Raw genomic sequence first — 19,702 nt, 5'->3', positions numbered from 1 at the left:
CAATAGTGGACAAAATTTGGTAAGTGGGAGTCCACTGTTGTGCCCATGTTGACTCCATCTTTGCCACCATGGCCACTTTGTTCCTGTGCACATCATGCTAGTACTGGAGTGGCCAATGGAACAGGCTGACTTATGTCCACTGGCAGGGTCACTTTGTCAGCTTTGTTGTTTAGTGCCTCTTTCTTGGTGGCTGCCCCCTGACTAGCTTTAACATGTGACGCAAAAATCTTTATAGCACATACTCACTCCTATGTCCATCCACATGCTTCTATCTCAGATTTCCTTGTTCCTAATCTTTCAGTATATTTTGTTTCTGGATTCTCACTAGCCAGCCAAGCCATTTTCTACTGCCCATGAAATCACATATGTTCTAAAGTTGGGCTATTTTTCTAACTGGTGCACTGTTTGAGGTCACCAGTTGGGAGGATTTTCCTTTACCACTATCTTTTATGGCCATTCCTGAGTGAGACCACAGTGTGGCTGCTATGTACTTTTGGCTTGCACCTGTACGTAGTAAGCCAACCATTTGTAAACCAAAATCCAGCCTTTTTCTTGTCCTTCAGCTGGTTATATAGATTCCCTTATGTCCATAGGTGTGAACTAAGGGAGTGGTGTTGGTGCTATCCTGGTGGATGCTGTGGGAGTCTAGCTACCTATTCATACAAGACACCTGGTCCTGCTTATGTATGATTCCAGATGTACAACTTCTATCTTGTGATGGATTGCTGTTGCACTCTTTTGACACTATGATTTGGTGGGTTTGATAAGACCACATGGTCTCATGGCTGAGCACTCTGCAGTAAGCATCACTAGTACCCAGGTCATGTCTTGAGGTACCTTTTCTCATTTAAAGAAACCAGGTTTCTTGGAGACATGGCTGATACAAGACATGGGATAATGGAAATATACAAGCCTGGAACATCCTGTCATACCAGATAGCAAGGAAGCAATAAGAGACTATTGAGAATGTTTTGAAAGGGACTCAGGAGACAATTTGAAGAGGCTCTCCCTGACCAAAGAGGACAAGTAGAGCTTACATGAGAGGGGTAATTGAAAGGTTGAAACATATCAAATATGTTTAAATAAATGCTTTAATAATGATTTTTAAAAACCAATTGGTCAACCTTGGAGTGGGCAAGTTCATCATCTTGAAGACTGCTAAGTAAATGGACATAATCCGACATTTATCTTCCCTTTCTTTTATGAACTATACCACTGAGTAACAACATAATAGTTGAGGGTAAGCTTTCCATTATAAAGGTATTTCAACTAATGAGTGAAAAAGTAGTGATATAATTGAAGATCACCATTTTGCAGCTCTCAATCTCAATCTCAATCTGTAAAGATTGGAGAAAGTGTTCCTTCAAATGCACAGACCTTAGAATGTGTATATATATATACACACACACATATATATATATATATACACATTCTGAATCACTTTGCTATACAGCAGAAATTAACACAACATTGTAAATCAACTATACTTCAATAAAATACAATTTTGAAAAATGTGCAGAAACTAATGTAAGGCTATGTGAATCATGAAGAATCAGGTAAATAGGACACCACCGAAAGAAATGAATACAGCTCCAAATGCAAAGAAATGAAGATCTACAATTTGCCTGACAACAAATTCCAAATAATCATCTTAAAGAAATTGAATGAAATGCAAGAGAACACAGATAGACAATTAAACACAATCAAGAAAACAACACATGAACAAAGTGAAAAATTTAAGAAAGAAAACCATAAAAAGAGCTAAACAGAATTATTGGAGCTGAAGAATACAGTGGAAAATTCAGTAGAGAACTTCAACAGCAGATTTGTTCATGTAGAAGAAGGAATCAGCAAACAGAAAGATAAATCATTTGAAATTAGCTAGTAGAGGAACAAAAAGAAAAAAGAATGAAAAAGAGTGAAGAAAGCTTATGTGAATTATGTGATACTCTCAAGGGATTGAAAATTTGTATCATGAGAGTCCCAGAAGGAGAAGAGAGAGAAAAAGGAGCAGAAAGATTATTTAAAGAAATAATAGCTGAAAACTTCCCAATTCTTGGGAGTAATAATGACATCCAAGTATGGGAAGCTCAAAGGACCCCAAGCAGGATCAAGCCAAAGATTACTCCGAGATACATTATACTTAAAATGTTAAAAGCCAAAGACAGGGATAGAATTTTGAAAGCAGCAAGAGAAAAATGACTTGTCATATACAAGGGGACCTCCATGAGGCTATCAGTTGATTTCTCTGCAGAAACCTTGCAGACCAATAGGTGGTGGGATGGTATATTCAAAGTGATGAAAGAAAAAAATGCCAGGTAAAAATACTATACCAAGCAAAACTGTCCTTAAGAAATGAAGAAGAGTTAAAAACATTCCCAGATAAACAAAAGCCAAGGGAGTTCATCACCACTAGACCTGACTTACAAGAACTGTTAACAGAGTTCTTCAGATTGAAATGAAAGGATGCTAAGTAACAGTATGAAAATGTATTAATATGAAAGTATAAAACTGACTGGTAAAGGTAAAAATGTAGTCAAATGCAGAACATCCTAATTCTGTAGTGGAGGTGTGTAAATCACCTTAACTCTAGAAGAAGAGTTAAAAAACAATAACATTGAAAATAACTATAGCTATGGTAATTTATTACTAGATGAAAAATATCAAAAGTTGTAAAATGTGACATCAATAGCATAAATAGTGAGGGAAAGAGAAGTAAAATATAGCATTTTTGTATGTAATCGAAGCTGTTATTATCAGCTTAAAATAGACTGTTATATCTGTAAGATGTTTAATGTAAGCCCTATGGTAACCACAAAGAAAAAAAGCTATAGCAGTTATACAAAAGATAATGGTATTAAGGCATACCATTACAAAATACAGATTATAAAGGAAGACAGCTAGAGAGGAAAAGGAATAAAGGAACTAAAACAAAGCTAGTCAGAAAATAATAAACAAAATGACGGTAGAAAGTTCTTGCCTATCAATAATTACTTTAAACATAAATGAACTAAATTCTTCATTGAGAAGACACAAAGTGGCTGAATGGATTTAAAAAAAGAACAAGATTCAACAATATGCTGCCTACAAGAGACTCACACTAGCTTTAAGTACACACATAGGTAGGAAGCAAAGGGATGGAAAAACATATTCAATGCAAATGATAATCAACAGATAACAGGAGTGTCTATACTTATATCACATAAAATAGACTTCCATTCAAAATTGGTTGCAAGAGACAAAGAAGGCCACTACATAGTGACAAAGGGCTTAATTCATTAAGAGGATATAATGGTTGTAAATATATGTATCCAATGTTGGAACATCAAATATTTAAAGCAGATATTAGCAGAACTGAAAGGAGAAATAGCAATAAAATAATAGTAGGAGACTTCATTACCCCTCTTTTAATATTGGGTAGATCATCCAGACAGGAAATTAATAAGGAAAAAGTAGATCTGAATAACACTATAAACTAAATGTACCTGACAGACACATACAGAATATTCCATTCAACAACACCAGAATACATATTCTTTGCAAGCACACATATTCTCCAGGATAAATCATATGTTGGGGCCACAAAGCAAGCCTTAACAAATTTAAGAAAAAACTGAAATCATATCTAGTATCTTTTCCAAACACAATGGTATGAAAGTGGAAATAAATAACTGAAGGAAAACTGAAAAATTTGAAAGTAGTGGAAGTGAAGTTATACATGCCTGAGTTACAGAAGAAATCAAAAGGGAAATCAAGAAAGTATTTTGAGACAAATGAAAATGAAAACACAGATACCAAAACTTACAGGATGTAGCAAAAACAGTTCCAAGAGGGAAGTTTATAGAGATAAATGCCTACATTAAGGAAAAAGAAAGATCTCAAATAAACAACCTTACTTTACCCCTCGAGGATTTAGAAAAAGAATAATCTAAGCCCAAAGTTTTCCAAAGGAAGGTAATAATAAAGATCAGAGCAGAAGTAAATGAAACTGAGACTAGAAAGACAACAGAAAAAAAAATCGTTGAAACTAAGAGTTGGGTTTTTTTGAAAAAGATAAACAAAATTGACAAACCTTTAGCTAGACTAACCAAGAATAAAGGAGAGAGGGCTCAAATAAACAAAACTATAAATGAAAGAGGAGACATTACAACTGATACCACAGAAATACAAAGGATCATAAAAGACTGTTATGAAAAAGTATACACCAACAAATTGGATAACCTAGAAGAAATGGATAAATGCCTAGAAACATGCAGCCTAGCAAGACTGAATCATGGAGACAGAAAATCTTAGCAAACCAATTATTATGGAGATTGAGATGGTAATTAAAAGACCCTCCCCCTCAAAAAGGCCCACGACCAGATAGCTTCACTGGCAAATTCTACCAAACATTTTAAAGAAAAATTAATTCCAGTCCTCAAACTCTTCCAAAAAATTAAAGAGGAGGGGACTCTCCCAAATTAATTTTATGTGGTCAGCATTACCTGATATCAAAGCCAGATAAAGATGCTACAAGAGAAGAAAACTACAAGCCTGGATCACTGAATAATATAAATGTAAAAATTCTCAACAAAATATTAGCAGACCAAATTCAGTAGCATATTAGAAAGATCACACATCATGATCAAGCAGGATTTATCCCTGGGATGCAAGGATGGGTCAACAGGCACAAATCAATAAATGTGATATACCACATTAATAGAATGAAAGATAAAAATCATGACTCTCTCAATAGATGCAGAGAAAGCATTTGCCAAAATTCAACACCCTTTCATGATAAAAGATCTGAAACAAATTTGAGAAGGTGTAGAGAAACATACTTTAATATAATAAAGGCCAAATATGGCAGACCCACAGATAATGTCATACTCAGTGGTGAAAAGCTGAAAGCTTTTCTGCTGGGATCAGAAACAAGAGAAGACAAGGGTGCCACTCTCAACACTGCTATTCGACATAATACTGGAAGTCTTATCCAAAGCAATTAGACAAGAAATGGAAATTAAAAGTATCCTATCAGAAAGGAAGAAGTAAAATTGTCTGTTTGTGGATGATATGATCTTATATATAGAATACCCTAAAGACTTCACCAAAAAAACTATTAGAAGTAATCAATGAATTTAGTAAAGTTACAAGATACAAAACCAGCATATGAAAATCAGCTGCATTTCCATACAGTAAAAATGAAATATCTGAAAGAGAAATAGAGAAAACAATCTCACTCACAATAGCATCAAAAACAATAAAATACTTACGAATAAATTTACCCAAGGAAGTGACAAATAATTTACACTGAAAACTGTAAAATGTTGTTGAAATAAATTGAAGAAGACACAAAGAAGAGGAGTGGTATCCCATGTGCATGGATTGGAAAAATTAATATTAATAATATTGGAAAATTTAATATTAATATTAAAATGTCCATACCACCCAAGACCATTCTATAGATTAAATGTAATTCCACATCAGAACCAATATCAAATTTCAAATGGTAATTTTTACATAAAAAGAAAAAATAATCCTAAAATTTGTATGGAACCAAAAAAGACACCAAATAGCCAAGTCAATTTTGAGAAAGAAGAACAAAGCTAAAGGCATCACACTTCCTGATTTCAAATTATACTACAAAACTATAGTAATCAAAACACTATGTTACTGTGATTAAAAACAGACACATTGACCAATGAAATATAGAGTAGAATAAAATAGAATAAGATGAATAGAATAGAATAGAATAGAATAGAATAGGAGTAGAATAGAATAGAATAGAATAGAATAGAATAGAATAGAATAGAATAGAATAGAATAGAATAGAATAGAATAGAATAGGAGAGCCCCCAAATAAACCCATGCATATATGGTCAACTAATGCTTGACAATGGAGCTAAGAATACTCAGTGGGGAGAAGTCTTTTAAATAAATGGTGTTGAGAAAAATGGATATTCACATAAAAATTGAAACTGGACCCCTATCTCACACCACTCACAAAAGTTAACTTGAATTGAAGACAATTATAAAGATCTGAAACCATAGAACTCCTAGAAGAAAACATGGAGAAAAAACTCCGTGACATTGGTCTTGGCAATGATATTTGGGATATGACACCAAAAGCACAAGCAACAAAAGCAAAACCAAACAAGTGGCAAACTAAAAATCTTATGCACAGCAGCAGAAACAACAGAATGAAGAAGTAATGGAATGGAGAAAATATTTGCAAACCATATATCAGAATAAGGGTTAATGTCCAAAATATGTAAGGAACTCATTCAATTTAATACCACCCCCCCCAAAAGAAAAAAACCCAAGTAATCTTATTAAAAATGAGCAGGGTACCTGAATAGACATTTTTCTAAAGAAGATATACAAATGGTCAACAAGTACATGAAAAGATGCTCAACATCACTAATCATCAAGGAAATGCAAATGAAACCCACAATGAGATATCACTTCCCATCTGTTAAAATGGCTATTGCTGAAAAGGCAAAAGATAACAAGTGTTGGCAAGGATTTGGAGAAAAGGGAACCCTAGTGCACTGTTGGTGGGAATATAAATTGGTACAGTCATTATGGAAAACAGTATGGAGGTTCCTCAGAAATTAGAAATAGAACTACCATATAATAAAGCAAAGCCACTTGTGAGTATATATATCCAAAGTAAAAGAAATCACAGTCTCAAAGAGATATCTGCACTTCTATGTTCATTTCAGCATTATCCACCATAGCCAAGAGATAGAAATAACCTAAGTGGCTATAAATAGATTAATGGGGAGAGTGTACTATTGATATGTATATGTATATGTATATATGTTATATGTTAACATACACACACACACATACACAAACATAATGGAATATTATTCAGCCTTAAAAAAAAAAAAGGAATTCTGCCATTTGCGAAAACAGACATTTGTTGTAGACATTTAGGACATTATCCTAAATGAAATAAGCCATACAGAGAAAGACAAATACTGTATAATTTTACTTACTGGAATCTAAGAAAACCCCAGCTAATTTCATAGAAACAGAGAGTAGAATGGTGGTTTCCAGAGGTTGGAGTGGGGGTGTTTACAAACTTCCAGCTATAAGATGAGTAAGTTCTGGAGATTTAATATTCATGATGGTGACTATAGTTAATAACACAGCACTTTATAATTAAAAGTTGCTGAGAGAGTAGATTTTAATTATTCTCACTACAAAAAATTGTAATTGTGTGAGGTGATAAATGCATTAACTAACCTTATTTTAAAAATTATTTCACAGTATATATGTGTGTCAAGTATGTGATGACATTTTATACCTTAAACTTTACATAATGTCATATGTCAATTATATAACAATAAAGCTGGAAAAAACTTAAAAAGTTAAAAAAAAACATAGTCTCACCTATAGTTTTGCCAGAGGATGAAATCTAAGTCTGATCATGCTTTTGGATCCAGCAGCAAATTTGCAGAAAATATTGAGGCTAGAGGAACAAGTTGAATTACACCATGAGAATGCAATTGGCAAAATCCACACTGTGGTATATTCTGCAGGTCAAGTGCTCATGTTTTCCTCAGTGAATAAATTAAAAGGAAAAGAATGGAGAGGGAATCTGTCAACTAAAAGAATTTTAAAGATATAATCAAATTTTTAAAAATGAGCAAGACCAAACTGTAGTATCAGGATGGATACCTTGAGTGATAAAAATATAAAGAAACATAAGGAAGTGAATACTATAAAATTCAATGGTTAGTTTTGAGGGGAGGAAGGGAGTTGTGATTGAGCTGTGATACAAGGAGGGATTTTTGGGGCGGATGGTAAAGTTCTAAATCTTGACCTGGGTGGTGGTTACCAGGCTCTTTGAGTAGTAATAACGCATTGAGCTATGCATTTGTTTTGTGTGGTTTTTCTGTATCTGGATTATTTATAATACAAGGTTAAAATACAAAATATTTTAAATAAAATAGTGCATACATACTTCTTTGATGATATTCATGTTGTTTACTAGACTATTATAAATTCTGAGAAATTCTGCCATAAATAACCCTTTCTTTGTTTAAACACATGTACACTCAAAGCCAAATAAGAGAATGCTTATGTTATACTAGAAGCCACTAGATAAGACATCTGATTGCTTCCAGGAGGAGTTTTATTCTTACAGCCACCCCTATCTTAAGTACCTTTCTAGAAATTTTGACATTAGTTATATACCACGTCCCTGGGGCATTACTTCCGCCACATATGGCCCCCCTTGGAGACCTTTGCCCAGCTGGAGCTAGTTCATTCTCCTTGCTATCAGAGGTCTTTTCTTGATCCCTATTGAACAAAAAAGGGGGTAATATCTCTCTACCTGCAGTAAATTTTTGTTTGGTCATTTTAACTTTTATAAATCTATATCATAAGGATGTAGTGAAGATGTAGAGGATATAGACTCTGGGGCCATCTGTGGTATTATAGACAATGGTCAGGATAGGCTGGTTGCTAAAATAGCCCGTTATATACCGAGTGTGGAGAATACTGAAGGTGTTCAGTACTCTTTGGTTCCATCATTGTTAGTCACTGAGATAGAGAAATATATTATTCAGTGAACCCCACAGACTTCCAAACTTCAGGGGCTAGGGTGCCTTCAGCTTGGCACACTGCACAGCTTCTGGATGCCTTTGTGGCCTTTTATGTTCAGTAATGCTGCCCAGCTCTTTTTTCACCTGTCCTTTTCCAGAGATTCCTGTCATCATTCCTGTGATCGGTAATTTTATGTGTCAACTTGACCTGGCTGAGGGTTGCCCAGAAAGCTGGTAAAACATCATTTCTGGGTGCATTTGTGAGGATTTCTGGACTAGATCGGCATTTGAGTTGGTACACTGAGTGGATCAACTTCACCAATGCGGGTGGGCATTGTCCAATCCATTGAGGGTCTGCATAGAACAAAATGGCAGGGGGAGGGTGAATTCACTCTCTCTGTTTGAGCTGGGCCACCCATCTCCTCCTGCCCTTGAACATCAGTCCCCTTGCTTATCAGGCCTTCAGACTTAGACTGGGATTCACCTCATTGGCTCCCCTGGTTCTCAGGCTTTCAGGTTTGGACTAGAATTATAGTACCACCTTTCCTGGGCCCCCAGCTTGCAGACTCTGTAGCTCATGGGACTTCTCGGCCTCCATGACTTTGAGAGCCAATTCCTCATAATAAATCTCTCTCTGTATATCTGTATAAATCCTGTTGGTTCTGTTTCTCCAGAGAACCTTGACTAATATAATTAATTCCCTCATCCCAGGAATTCAATGAAGTAAAATTAACAGTGAATCCTTGTTCCAGATACTTGAGGATAGTCAGTTTTTATAAACACTCAGTAAATATTTAATTATATTCACTAGCAGCAAACTGTTCACTTGTAAACAGGAAAAATGGTATTCAGCAGTGTGTAACTTGAACAATGCATATGCTTATCTTTTCTTTGAATTTTTTGCATTCCTTTAAAAAATGTATTTTTTTGTTTCTAAAGTAATGTGAATCTATTACATAAAAACTTGAAAAATGAAATATATTTTGAAATTTTACATTTTAATGAGAATGTATATTCTCAGTACTGTAATACAATCATGATTATGATTTTATATATTTCTTTCTAGTCTATTTTGGTATGAATTTTTTCATAGTTGTAATAAAAACATGCATAGAATTATGTTTTTCCCCCTTTAAATTTAGCCTTAGGTAATTATGATATAATTATACACATATTTCCATATTGCATTGTTATCACAACAGTAATTTTTTACTGAGTTAAATTTCATTTGGCTCTATCATATTTTTTAACTGTTAACCTGTTTTTGGTTAGTATGTTTCCCATCATATTTGAGCAAATGTATTTTTGTATAATGTATAACGTTATGCACATTTCTTTTTGGTTGTTGTAGCTCTGAATTCTTAAAGTAGTATATTAACAAGTGTCAAGAATTTCAGTAAACTTCTATCTAATTTTTCTTTTAGCTCTGTCATCAAATATAAAAATCTAGTGATTGTTAAAGTAGGAGTCATATATTAATTTGCCAACTGTTGTTCTACCCAAGATCTTAATTATATGTGACTTAATAAAGCCATGTAATACTTGAGTGAAGCTGTAATCTTGTTTACATTTAGAAATTGACCACAGAATAGCAGTTGTGGACAGTTTAGAAACTCATGGGGGCTTCCCTGGTGGCTCAGTGGTTAAGAATCTGCCTGCCAATGCAGGGGACACCGGTTCGATCTCTGGATGGGGAAGATCCCACATGCCTTGGAGCAGCTAAGCCCTTGCGCCACAACTACTGAGCCCATGCTCCACAGCTACTGAAGCCCGTGTGCCTAGAGCCCGTGCTCTGTAACAAGAGAAGCCACTGCAATGAGAAACCTGCGCACCACAACGAAGAGTAGCCCCCGCTCCCTACAACTAGAGAAGACCCAACACAGCCCTAAATAAATAAATAAATAAACAAGCAAATACATAAATACGTAATAAAATAAACCTTAAAAAAAAAGAACTTATGGTAGAAAATAAAGGTTCTTTATTTGGAGCTGAGGAACTGTAATGCAACATTTTATTTTATTTATTTATTTTTTTTAAGGTAGCTAAATAATGGTCGTATTTTATTTTACAAATCTTAATTGCATAATCAGAACAACAGCTAAAAGTCTCCACTCAGTTAATCACCTTCTGGTGATAAAACTCAGATTTTCTTTCTTTGTGCGAAGGGTCCTAGAAAGTTACACTGAGAAGTACTTTGGAAGTTTGTAGTCTGACGTGTCCTTTTGCCTCTTCGGTAGTGGACCTTGCTTCTAGCCTGGTCTTCCCTGCATTCTTTTTTCTTTCTTTTTTTTTTTTTTATATAGAACACTCCTGAATTTTTTTTTTCACTTTTACATGAGCTGTTACTTTATTTTTTTAACATACAATAAACTGCATATATTTAGAGTGTACAATTTGGTATCCCAATCTCCCAATTCATTCCCCCCCAACCCTCCCTGCTTTCCCCACTTGGTGTCCATATGTTTGTTCTCTACATCTGTGTCTCTATTTCTGCCTTGCAAACCAGTTGATCTGTACCATTTTTCTATAGTCCACATATATGTGTTAATATACGATATTTGTTTTTCTCTTTCTGACTCACTTCACTCTGTATGACAGTCTCTAGGTCCACCCATGTCTCTACAAATATCCCAGTTTCATTGCTTTTTACAGCTGAGTAATATTCCATTGTATATATGTGCCACATCTTTTTTTATCCATTCATCTGTTGGTGGACATTTAGGTTGCTTCCATGTCCTGGCTATTGTAAATGGTGCTGCAGTGAACATTGGAGTGCGTGTGTCTTTTTGAATTATGGTGTTCTTTGGGTATGTGCCCAGCAGTGGGATTGCTGGGTCATATGGTAGTTCTATTTTTAGTTTAATGCAACATTTTAAATATGTGTAAGTGTGTACATTCTTGGGAGATGGGTCTTAGTTTTTATCATACACGCAAAGGAATCCAGTGCCTAACCACAACGTTTTGCTAGTTAAATGGTGTGCCATTTTTGTGAGTTAGCTTATTTGTTGTCCATTCTGTCCCTGCCTTCCCAGTCTCTCTCTTTCCTTATTCATTATACTCGGTCCTCGAACTCAGAAAAATGTTCTTTTTGGTGAGCAGTGATTTATCACATGAATGTTTCTAATGACTTTAAAATTTTTAAAAACCTGAACACATATGTGAAATTGTTAATCAAATACTGTGTCAATCTTTTGATTTGGGGAAGTTTTTCCATTTCAATCAATAATTTAGTGTTACCTTCCTTTGTTAGAATTTTTAAAGAAAGCATGACCAGGATGCTGATCACTAAATAAATTTCTACTCTTCCTATAACTTATTATGTTTTGACAAATCCATAATGAACTGAGTGTGGAAATCGTTCATCAAATGCAGTTATCCTTTTGCTCTGTTATTTTAAAAGGTATAGCTTTACTAACTCCATTAAAATTTGAGGCTTTCTGAGTTTTTGTACAACTAAAGCAAAAAGACATTCTGTGAAAATAACCTTAAATAAGATTCATTTTAGATGTTAAAAACTCTACTTCTTTAAAAGATAAAATCTGAGTCATTTTTGATTATCAGATGATAGGAACAACTTCTCTTTTCCAGGGCTTCTGATATGCAATGACCACCTCATTTTTGATAAAGGACTAATCAATATCATATATTTTTCTTAGGAATGGGCTGTTTCTGGGGAGCTGAAAGGAAGTTCTGGACCCTGAAAGAAGTATATTCAACTCAAGTTGGTTATGCAGGAGGCTACACTACCAATCCTACTTATAAAGAAGTCTGCTCAGGTAGGAAGAATTTCCTCCATCATATAAGAAACAAGGACAGATTTGTCCCTGCTGGCAGGTGACAGGATCTTTAAAATGGAAGTAAATTTCTTTGTGTCTTCTCAGTCTTTTCTTGCCCATCTCTATAAATGTACTTGCTGGCCTTTCACATTATGTTTTTAGAAGATAGTAGACTTCCTATGGATTGTGTCATTTAGCTTTTGTTGCAGAAAAACCACCGCGAAAATTAATCACTAAAACAATCATGTTACATTACGATTCTGTGGGTCAGCAATTTAGACTGAGCTCAGCTTGGTGGCTCTTCTGCTGGTTTCATCTGGGTTCATTCATGTGACTCCAGTCCACTGGTGGGTTGCCTGGGGCCAGTTGGTCTTCGATGGCTTCCCTCATACATTGGCTATTGCTGCTGGCTTTCACTTCCTCTTGCCTGGGGTAATGAGGATGAGGGACTGTATGTCTTTAGCACACTGACCCTGGTGAATTCACATGATGGTGGATGCAGAGATTAGGAGCAGTGAGAGGGTATGAGCACCATTCTGCTAGCACTTTTCAAGTCTTTGTGTCACATGTACTCTTGTCCCGTTGGCCAAAGCAAGTCACATGGTCTAGCCCAGAGTCCATGTGGGAGGGATTCCCTAAAGGCACATGTACAGGGAGATGTGAAGAAACTGGGACCATCACTGCATCACTGTATCACCTGGGACAAATATGTCATATACCAGACTTTCTTGAGGGAAAGACACTAAAAATCAGGCGATGATGAAGGGATTGGCAAACTATGGCTCACAGGCTAAATCCTGCCTGCTGCCTATTTATATAAATAAAGTTTTTTTTTAAACACAACTGTGACTATTTATTTTTGTTATCTGTGAATGCTTTCATGCCACAGTTGCAAAGTTGAGTGGATGCATCCAAGACTGTGTGGCCAGTGAAGCCTAAAATGTTTATGATCCGGCCCTTTACAGAAAAATATTTGCTGACCTGGATAGGCAGGTGCCTCCATGGCAAATTCTAGCTCAATTACCAGATAACCTTTCTGGAATTTGTTTTGTTTTGTTTTGTTATTTTGTTTCTGGCCTTCAAGGATTTCCTTTACCTTTATGCCAGCTCCGTAGCATTTAAAACATTATTTTTCTCTTTCAAAAACTTTTTTTCATTTTAAAAATAAAAATGGTGTATATTTAAGGTGTACAATATGATACTTTGATATACATAGTGAAATGATTACTAACAGTCAAGCTAATTAACCTACCCATCTCCTCACGTACTTTTTTTGTGTGGCGAGAGCACCTTTGGTCTACTCTCAGCAAATTCTCAGCAAAGTATACAATACGGTATTATTAAGTACAGTCACCATGCTGTACATTGTATCTCTAGAACTAATTCATCTTACATAAATGAAAGTTTGTACCCTTTGACCAACATCTCCCCATATCCCTGGTAACCACCATTCTACTCTCTGCTTCTGTGAGTTCGATTTTTTTAGATTCCACATATGAGATCGTGCAGTATTTTTTTTTTCTGTGTCTAGCTTATTTTGCTTAGGATAATGTTCTACAAGTTCACCCATGTTGTTGCCAGTGGCAGGATTTCCTTCATTTTTTGGGCTGAATAGTATTCTGTTGTGTATGTGCCACATCTCTATTCCTTCACTGACGGACACTTAGGTTGTTTCCATACCTTGGCTGTTGTGAATAATGCTGCAGTAAGCATGGGAGTGCAGATGTCTCTTTAAGATACAGATTTCACTCCCTTTGTAAAATATACCCAGAAGAGAGGTCTCTGGATCGTATGACAGTTCTGTTTTGAATTTTTTGAGGTACATCCTTACTGTAAAACACATTTTTTAAAAGAATATTTTATTCACTATCTTAAGAGTTTCCTAATAGCGAGAGTTTATGTAATATATAGTCCATCACATTGACAGAAATGGAATTAAAAAATTATGCAATTAATTTTATCATTTAAAAATAAAGGTTTGCATTGGTATTATTTGTGGAGGGCCCTCTCAGCTCTTTGAGGGCACTGCAAAGGAAGGCAGGGTGGAGTTGGAGTATGGGCGTTTGTTCAATATTGAGCATGCTGATTTGTTTGTTACAATATGAATCCTGATTTTGAAATGAAATTTGAACTGTGCAACAACGAAAATATAAAAATATACATATATACATATTCTTGTTTTTCTGAGAAGAACTGAAACATTCTGATTGGTGTTGAGAATGTGGAATATTGAACAAACACGTTCATGGTTAATCCATTTTTTTTTCTTTGCTTCTGTTTCAAAATTAAACAAATGCTTATGCAGAGCTATAAATAGAGAGATTCAGATGAACCCTGGAGATTGCCCAGGTGTATCCTCTTAAGTCTTAGGAATGGAAATGAATAGATTCCTTCCTGTAATTGCAGACATGACTTAATAGCCTAAGAGAGAAGGTTGCTAAGAAAACCTCCAGATATCTAATGCTTATACTGTTACTCTCCACCAGCAAAATGTTAATCATCAATTAGAATATCGCAGTTGCTTATTTGCTCAGACTCTCTCCAATTCAGCTCTTCACCATAACAAGAACAACATGATAATTGCCCTTTGTTGAACTCCTACTATGTGCCAGACACTGTAACAAGCACTTTTTGCATCTTTGCTTTTTTCCAATCTGATCTTCTAAACAGCCCCATGAAGGATCTTGGTTTCTGTTTTTTACGGAGGGAGTGTCGAGGCTCAGAGAGAATAAGTTAATTAACTTACCCAAGGTCATATCTCCCTACCTCATTAGCTCTCAGCTCAAAACTTATGCCATTGACCGTGGTGTAAGTCACCTAGCTGTCATCACAGCTCAGCCATTCTCCATCCTTCTATTCACGATTCCCGTCTCCACACGTTTTCTTTCTTGTATATTTTTGAATCTATTGGTATGCTTTTTAATGATTACTGTAAGGAAAATGCCAAGCAATTTTTTGGGTCTTTCTGACATTTACAAGGAAAAAGGAAGAAACCTTTTAAGATACAGTTCATGCAGACATCTGGCACCTTAGAGGCTTGTAGCAACGATGAAGTATAGAAACCACGGAGGTTGGTAAAGAACTCTGTATTTGATGTGAACACTACCTGCTAAGTTAGCGGTGGCATCCGGAAGCATGGTTGTCATGGAAACTTGTTCCTGATTGGGAAAAGATAGTTATAGGGTCTTACCCAGACACAGAAGGAGAGATGATTTCTTTCCCCAGGCTTTTTTTTTTTGTTGTTCTGATCATGAAAGTGAAAAACAAAAAGGCAGAGAGAAGCTGTGATGGAAAGGTCTCCGGCACAGAAGTGGTAGAGCCTTCAGATCCCTGGGAATAGTGGAGAAGGAGAACAAACAAGGTCCCTGGCTATACTAATTATGGTAACCAGCTAATTAAAGATTTTTGACCAAGGAGAGGGATGGGGGAGACAGAAATCAGGTTGTACTGGCTTGGCTTCCCTGCTGAGGCCTCGGGTGCTCAAAGCCTTGTTGAACAAGTCAGCCCTGGAGGGGTCTGCCTTGCAAAAAGAAAAGCCCAGGCTCTACTAAGATGTGTAATTGTTGCTGAGGTTTCATGTGAGAGAAATACTGGTCTGTACTCCAGTATTTGCATTAATTTCCAAGTTGCTTACCCTTGTGTTTTTAATTAAGCTTGTAAGACTTTGGTCACAACCAGGAGTCTTTTGTAAAGGTATTCTTTCCTTCCTTCCTTCCTTCCTTCCTTCCTTCCTTCCTTCCTTCCTTCCTTCCTTCCTTCCTTCCTTCCTTCCAGAAAAGAAGCCTAAGGACCTGGACTGCGTGCCAGCTCCCTTCTCTCACAGAGCAGGACACCTTAGCCTGAGATGCCAGTGGGTTTTTTGGGGCAGGTGCCAGAATGATAGGGCTTGCACTCAGGAAGGGGTTCTCAAAACCCACTGGGCTAGCTTTACCACTCCCTTCTACCCCGACCAATCATCTGGGAGATGCTTCAAGAAGTCAGAGCTTGTGTTAGAGCTTCCACAGGTATTGTCTTGGTGAACAGATTGATGATCACAAGCCATGGAACCAGAATCATTAACAAAAGTTGGTCATGCCCGCTTGCTGCTGGTTATGCATGTAAGCATGAAAGCAGGTGTGTGTCTAGACAGGCTGCGTATGAAGGTCTGAATGGTGTTTCTTTGTGGCTATGGATGGGCCAGTGATTCAGAAACCTGAGCTGGAGTTGTGCTTAGGCATGTGGAAAAGACATACGACTTCTAGTAACAGCCAGGAGAGGAAGTGTCCCCCACAGTGACATTCATTAATGGCTCACCAATGGGTCCATAAGGTTTGGCTGCTGGACAGACTCCCAGAGCCTGACACTATGACACTTTTAAGTTCTATCACTACCTCCTTTTGTTCTGATCCACACTCTGTAGAAACTTCTCATCTTTTGTCCTCCTGTGGAGATTATTTATAGGAAGAAAATGCAAGGAGACCAGGTCAGCCAGATGGTTCTAATTCTCATTTCAAATTCTATGAAATGCTATTCTGAGATGTATAGCTCAGTCTATTGTGAGTTTAGTCTACATGGGTCATTCTCTACATATTGGATTAACCTTGGGTTAAATTCAATGTAGAAATGGAATTTGGCCTTCAAAGCTGAGAGTCAGAAGCCTGACGGCCATGATTTTCCAGAGGCTGTGATTGCCTCCTTGCATTTCTCTAGAGACTCCCTGCCCCTCACATGTGTCCTTCATTTCATTTAAACGTCTTTTAAAAGTGACTGCCCTTCTGTAATAGGCACTTAAACTTCCCTTCCTCAGATTCATCAATTAGCACTGGAGCTCACAGACGGAGAAACTTGCATCTCTCAGGTGTTTTAGGCCCAAATTCTGAGTCCTCGAAGAGCTGCCCACCACCAGCTCCTGCACCAGGGACCCAGTCTCAGCTTGGATATAGGGTAGCATTGTTCACAGCCACTATTCGGCTACTGTTTCTCGTTGTGTTTCAGATCTGTCTCTAAGAGATGTGCTGAGAAGTAATTTAAGTCTCAGTGACCATCATTCTGTTCCTAAAATGATGTCCCAGGATTTCCTCATTCACACGGTGTTCCTTAACAGCTCAGTGTATGCCTGGCACTGGAGAATGCATAAAAACCTGGAAGGGTACAGCCAGGAGGAGCCTAAATTTCCTGTAGGCTTTCTTGAATGAATTAAATTCACCACTGATTGGGAATGTACCATATGCAAGACATGGTACTAGATACTTTGTATCACTGTATGTGATACAAAGTTGAAAAATACTAGTACCTGTCTTCCAGAATTCTTTCTCTGTAGTCAGAGGAAAGCTTGCTCTTTCACATTTAAAGAGTTGTACTGACCCTGGCTTTAGACACATACACACACACACACACTCACTCACTCACTCACTCACTCACTCACTCACTCACTCACTCACTCACACAAACTGCACATTTGTTATGCAAACCAACTGATTAACTGGCATGCTGTTGCTTTCCTACGTTGATTTTAGAAGTAATTGAGCTATTCAGTTTCTTGAATACCCTGATAGAGAATTATTCTTACATTTTATAGTAATGACTACACAGATGAAAATATGAAAAGACATTCTGCAATGGATAAGCATTCTGGGTTAATTTCAGTGCATTAGCCTAATACACAAATAACCCCATTTCTGGCAAGAAAACCCAAGATGTTCATTCACTGGGTAATATCTTTTCGTATTTTGCTTACAGATGTTCAGAACAATTCCATGTTTATTAGTCTATTCAAAAGCTTTTAGAAATCTGCACAGCCAAGTGGCACCGAAAGCAGAAGCATGAAAGGGACTGTACAACTTTCTATCATAAGAGAGATTTATACAGTCACCATGGAAAATCTGAGGCCCAGACGCTTTTCTTTATCAACAGAATACTCTGGTGGATTTTCATGCAACATGTTTGGTAGAAGTCCCGAGAAGGAGCCAGGGCTTGGAAGAAGCAGAGAATGGGAGGCTCCTGTCACCATCCGATGCTGAGGCCATATCACTCTTTGGACTCAGTTGCCTCTCTTGTAAAATGGGGGCTGTGCTGCTTTATGAAGCTCATAGAGTTGTGGTGAGGTTCTTATTTGAAAATAAAATGATTTCATATTGGGAGTAGGAAGTCCAGGACATACGCTTTCTATCACTCCAGCTCATGAGTATATTAAAGATAAAGGTGATGGGTCAGGACGCATCGCTTGGCAGGGGCCTGGGCTCAGCCCACAGCATGTGCACGTGGTGCAACAAACAGAGGCCTTCTTTTCTTCTTCTGTGTTCTCAGTAGGTCACACCCACCCCCCTCTCCAAATGCAAATCCTTATTTCCTCGGTGCTTGAGCGCTAACAAAGCATTGAATAATTTCCCCAGTAATATAAAAAAAACCTCAATATACTTTTTTAGTTTGACTTAATTTCTGAAGTGTTTGGGTGGGTGTACATGTCTATGTATCTTGCCTGAGATTAATGACCCCATTCTTTTTCAAAGCAGTGATGAGTTCTGTTATTAGCAGATTTTACCAAGCAATGTAAAACTCTTTCTAAATTCCTTGCAGACTGCATTAAATCTCTCTTTAGTGCATAGTAAGTCTTATTGTACTCTTTTCAATGTCAGTCAAGGTAAATTTCTAAGTTATTGACATATCCCTGAAAATGCAAGAATTCTGGCGTTCAGTTCTTGTTTTAAGCAGTTTGATCACTTTTTGCTCCTCTTATGTTAGACATAAAATTAACCTTGAACTTGTAGCAGGCAGGATAAAAATGCTTACCTCTGTCAAGCCACCAGGCAGAAAGCAAGCCCTGAGGTCAGGGGGCCTGTGACTCCTCCTTATAACCCCTAGGACCAAGTAAATACCGCTTCTCCAGCCATCATGCCCTTTTAAGTGAGGGTGGCAATCAAGAGTCCAGAGTGGAGGTGGCTGTTGCGTTTAAATTAAGCTTTTGAGAGATCAATATTTTTGTCAGCTAAGTCCTGATTATCATTTCAGTTAGGCTGGATTTTTTTTTTTAATTGAGTAATGGGGTTTTTTAATAGTTCTTATGTCCCTGGGTGCTCTCAGTGCTGTGTGCTACAGCTGGGAGCCAAGCTGACGGGGTGACAGCAGAGCCTGCCCGAGCCTCTCTTGTTAACCAGTGTGCTGGCGTCTCTCATTTACCCAGACCTCGGAATGAAAAAGGAAGTCATCTGACCAGTGCTTGTTGCTGCCTCGCCCTCTTTCAGAGCTTCTGCAGGTCCGGTTTCCAGCCTGGGCTGTGGACCTGTGGGGCCTGCAGAGTTGGGAAGAGTCTGCAAATTGATTTGTCCACCAAGCAGGTCCTGAAGGTCTGAGCAACCATCTCGCTCACATCTGCTTCTGATTTTCAGTCTGTAAGGGAGATGACATTATGAA

The 19,702-nt window shown here is 37.2% G+C and overlaps 1 protein-coding gene across 4 annotated transcripts in view; it reads left to right on the top strand.

Moving 5' to 3' along the window:
- Positions 1 to 19,702, top strand: part of MSRA (methionine sulfoxide reductase A) — a 407,469-nt gene that overhangs the window by 204,583 nt on the left and 183,184 nt on the right. For all 4 annotated transcript variants that reach the window (XM_057720694.1, XM_057720696.1, XM_057720695.1 and 1 more), the window contains exon 3: positions 12,194 to 12,313. In XM_057720694.1, coding sequence (XP_057576677.1) covers positions 12,194 to 12,313 — 120 coding nt within the window. The remainder of the gene's footprint in view (positions 1 to 12,193; positions 12,314 to 19,702) is intronic.

The sequence above is a fragment of the Hippopotamus amphibius genome, chromosome 2 (genome assembly GCF_030028045.1).
Source record: "Hippopotamus amphibius kiboko isolate mHipAmp2 chromosome 2, mHipAmp2.hap2, whole genome shotgun sequence".
NCBI classification, from domain to species: domain Eukaryota; kingdom Metazoa; phylum Chordata; class Mammalia; order Artiodactyla; family Hippopotamidae; genus Hippopotamus; species Hippopotamus amphibius.
Note: the sequence above shows the minus strand (reverse complement) of the source record. Positions and strands in the feature narration are given on the sequence as shown.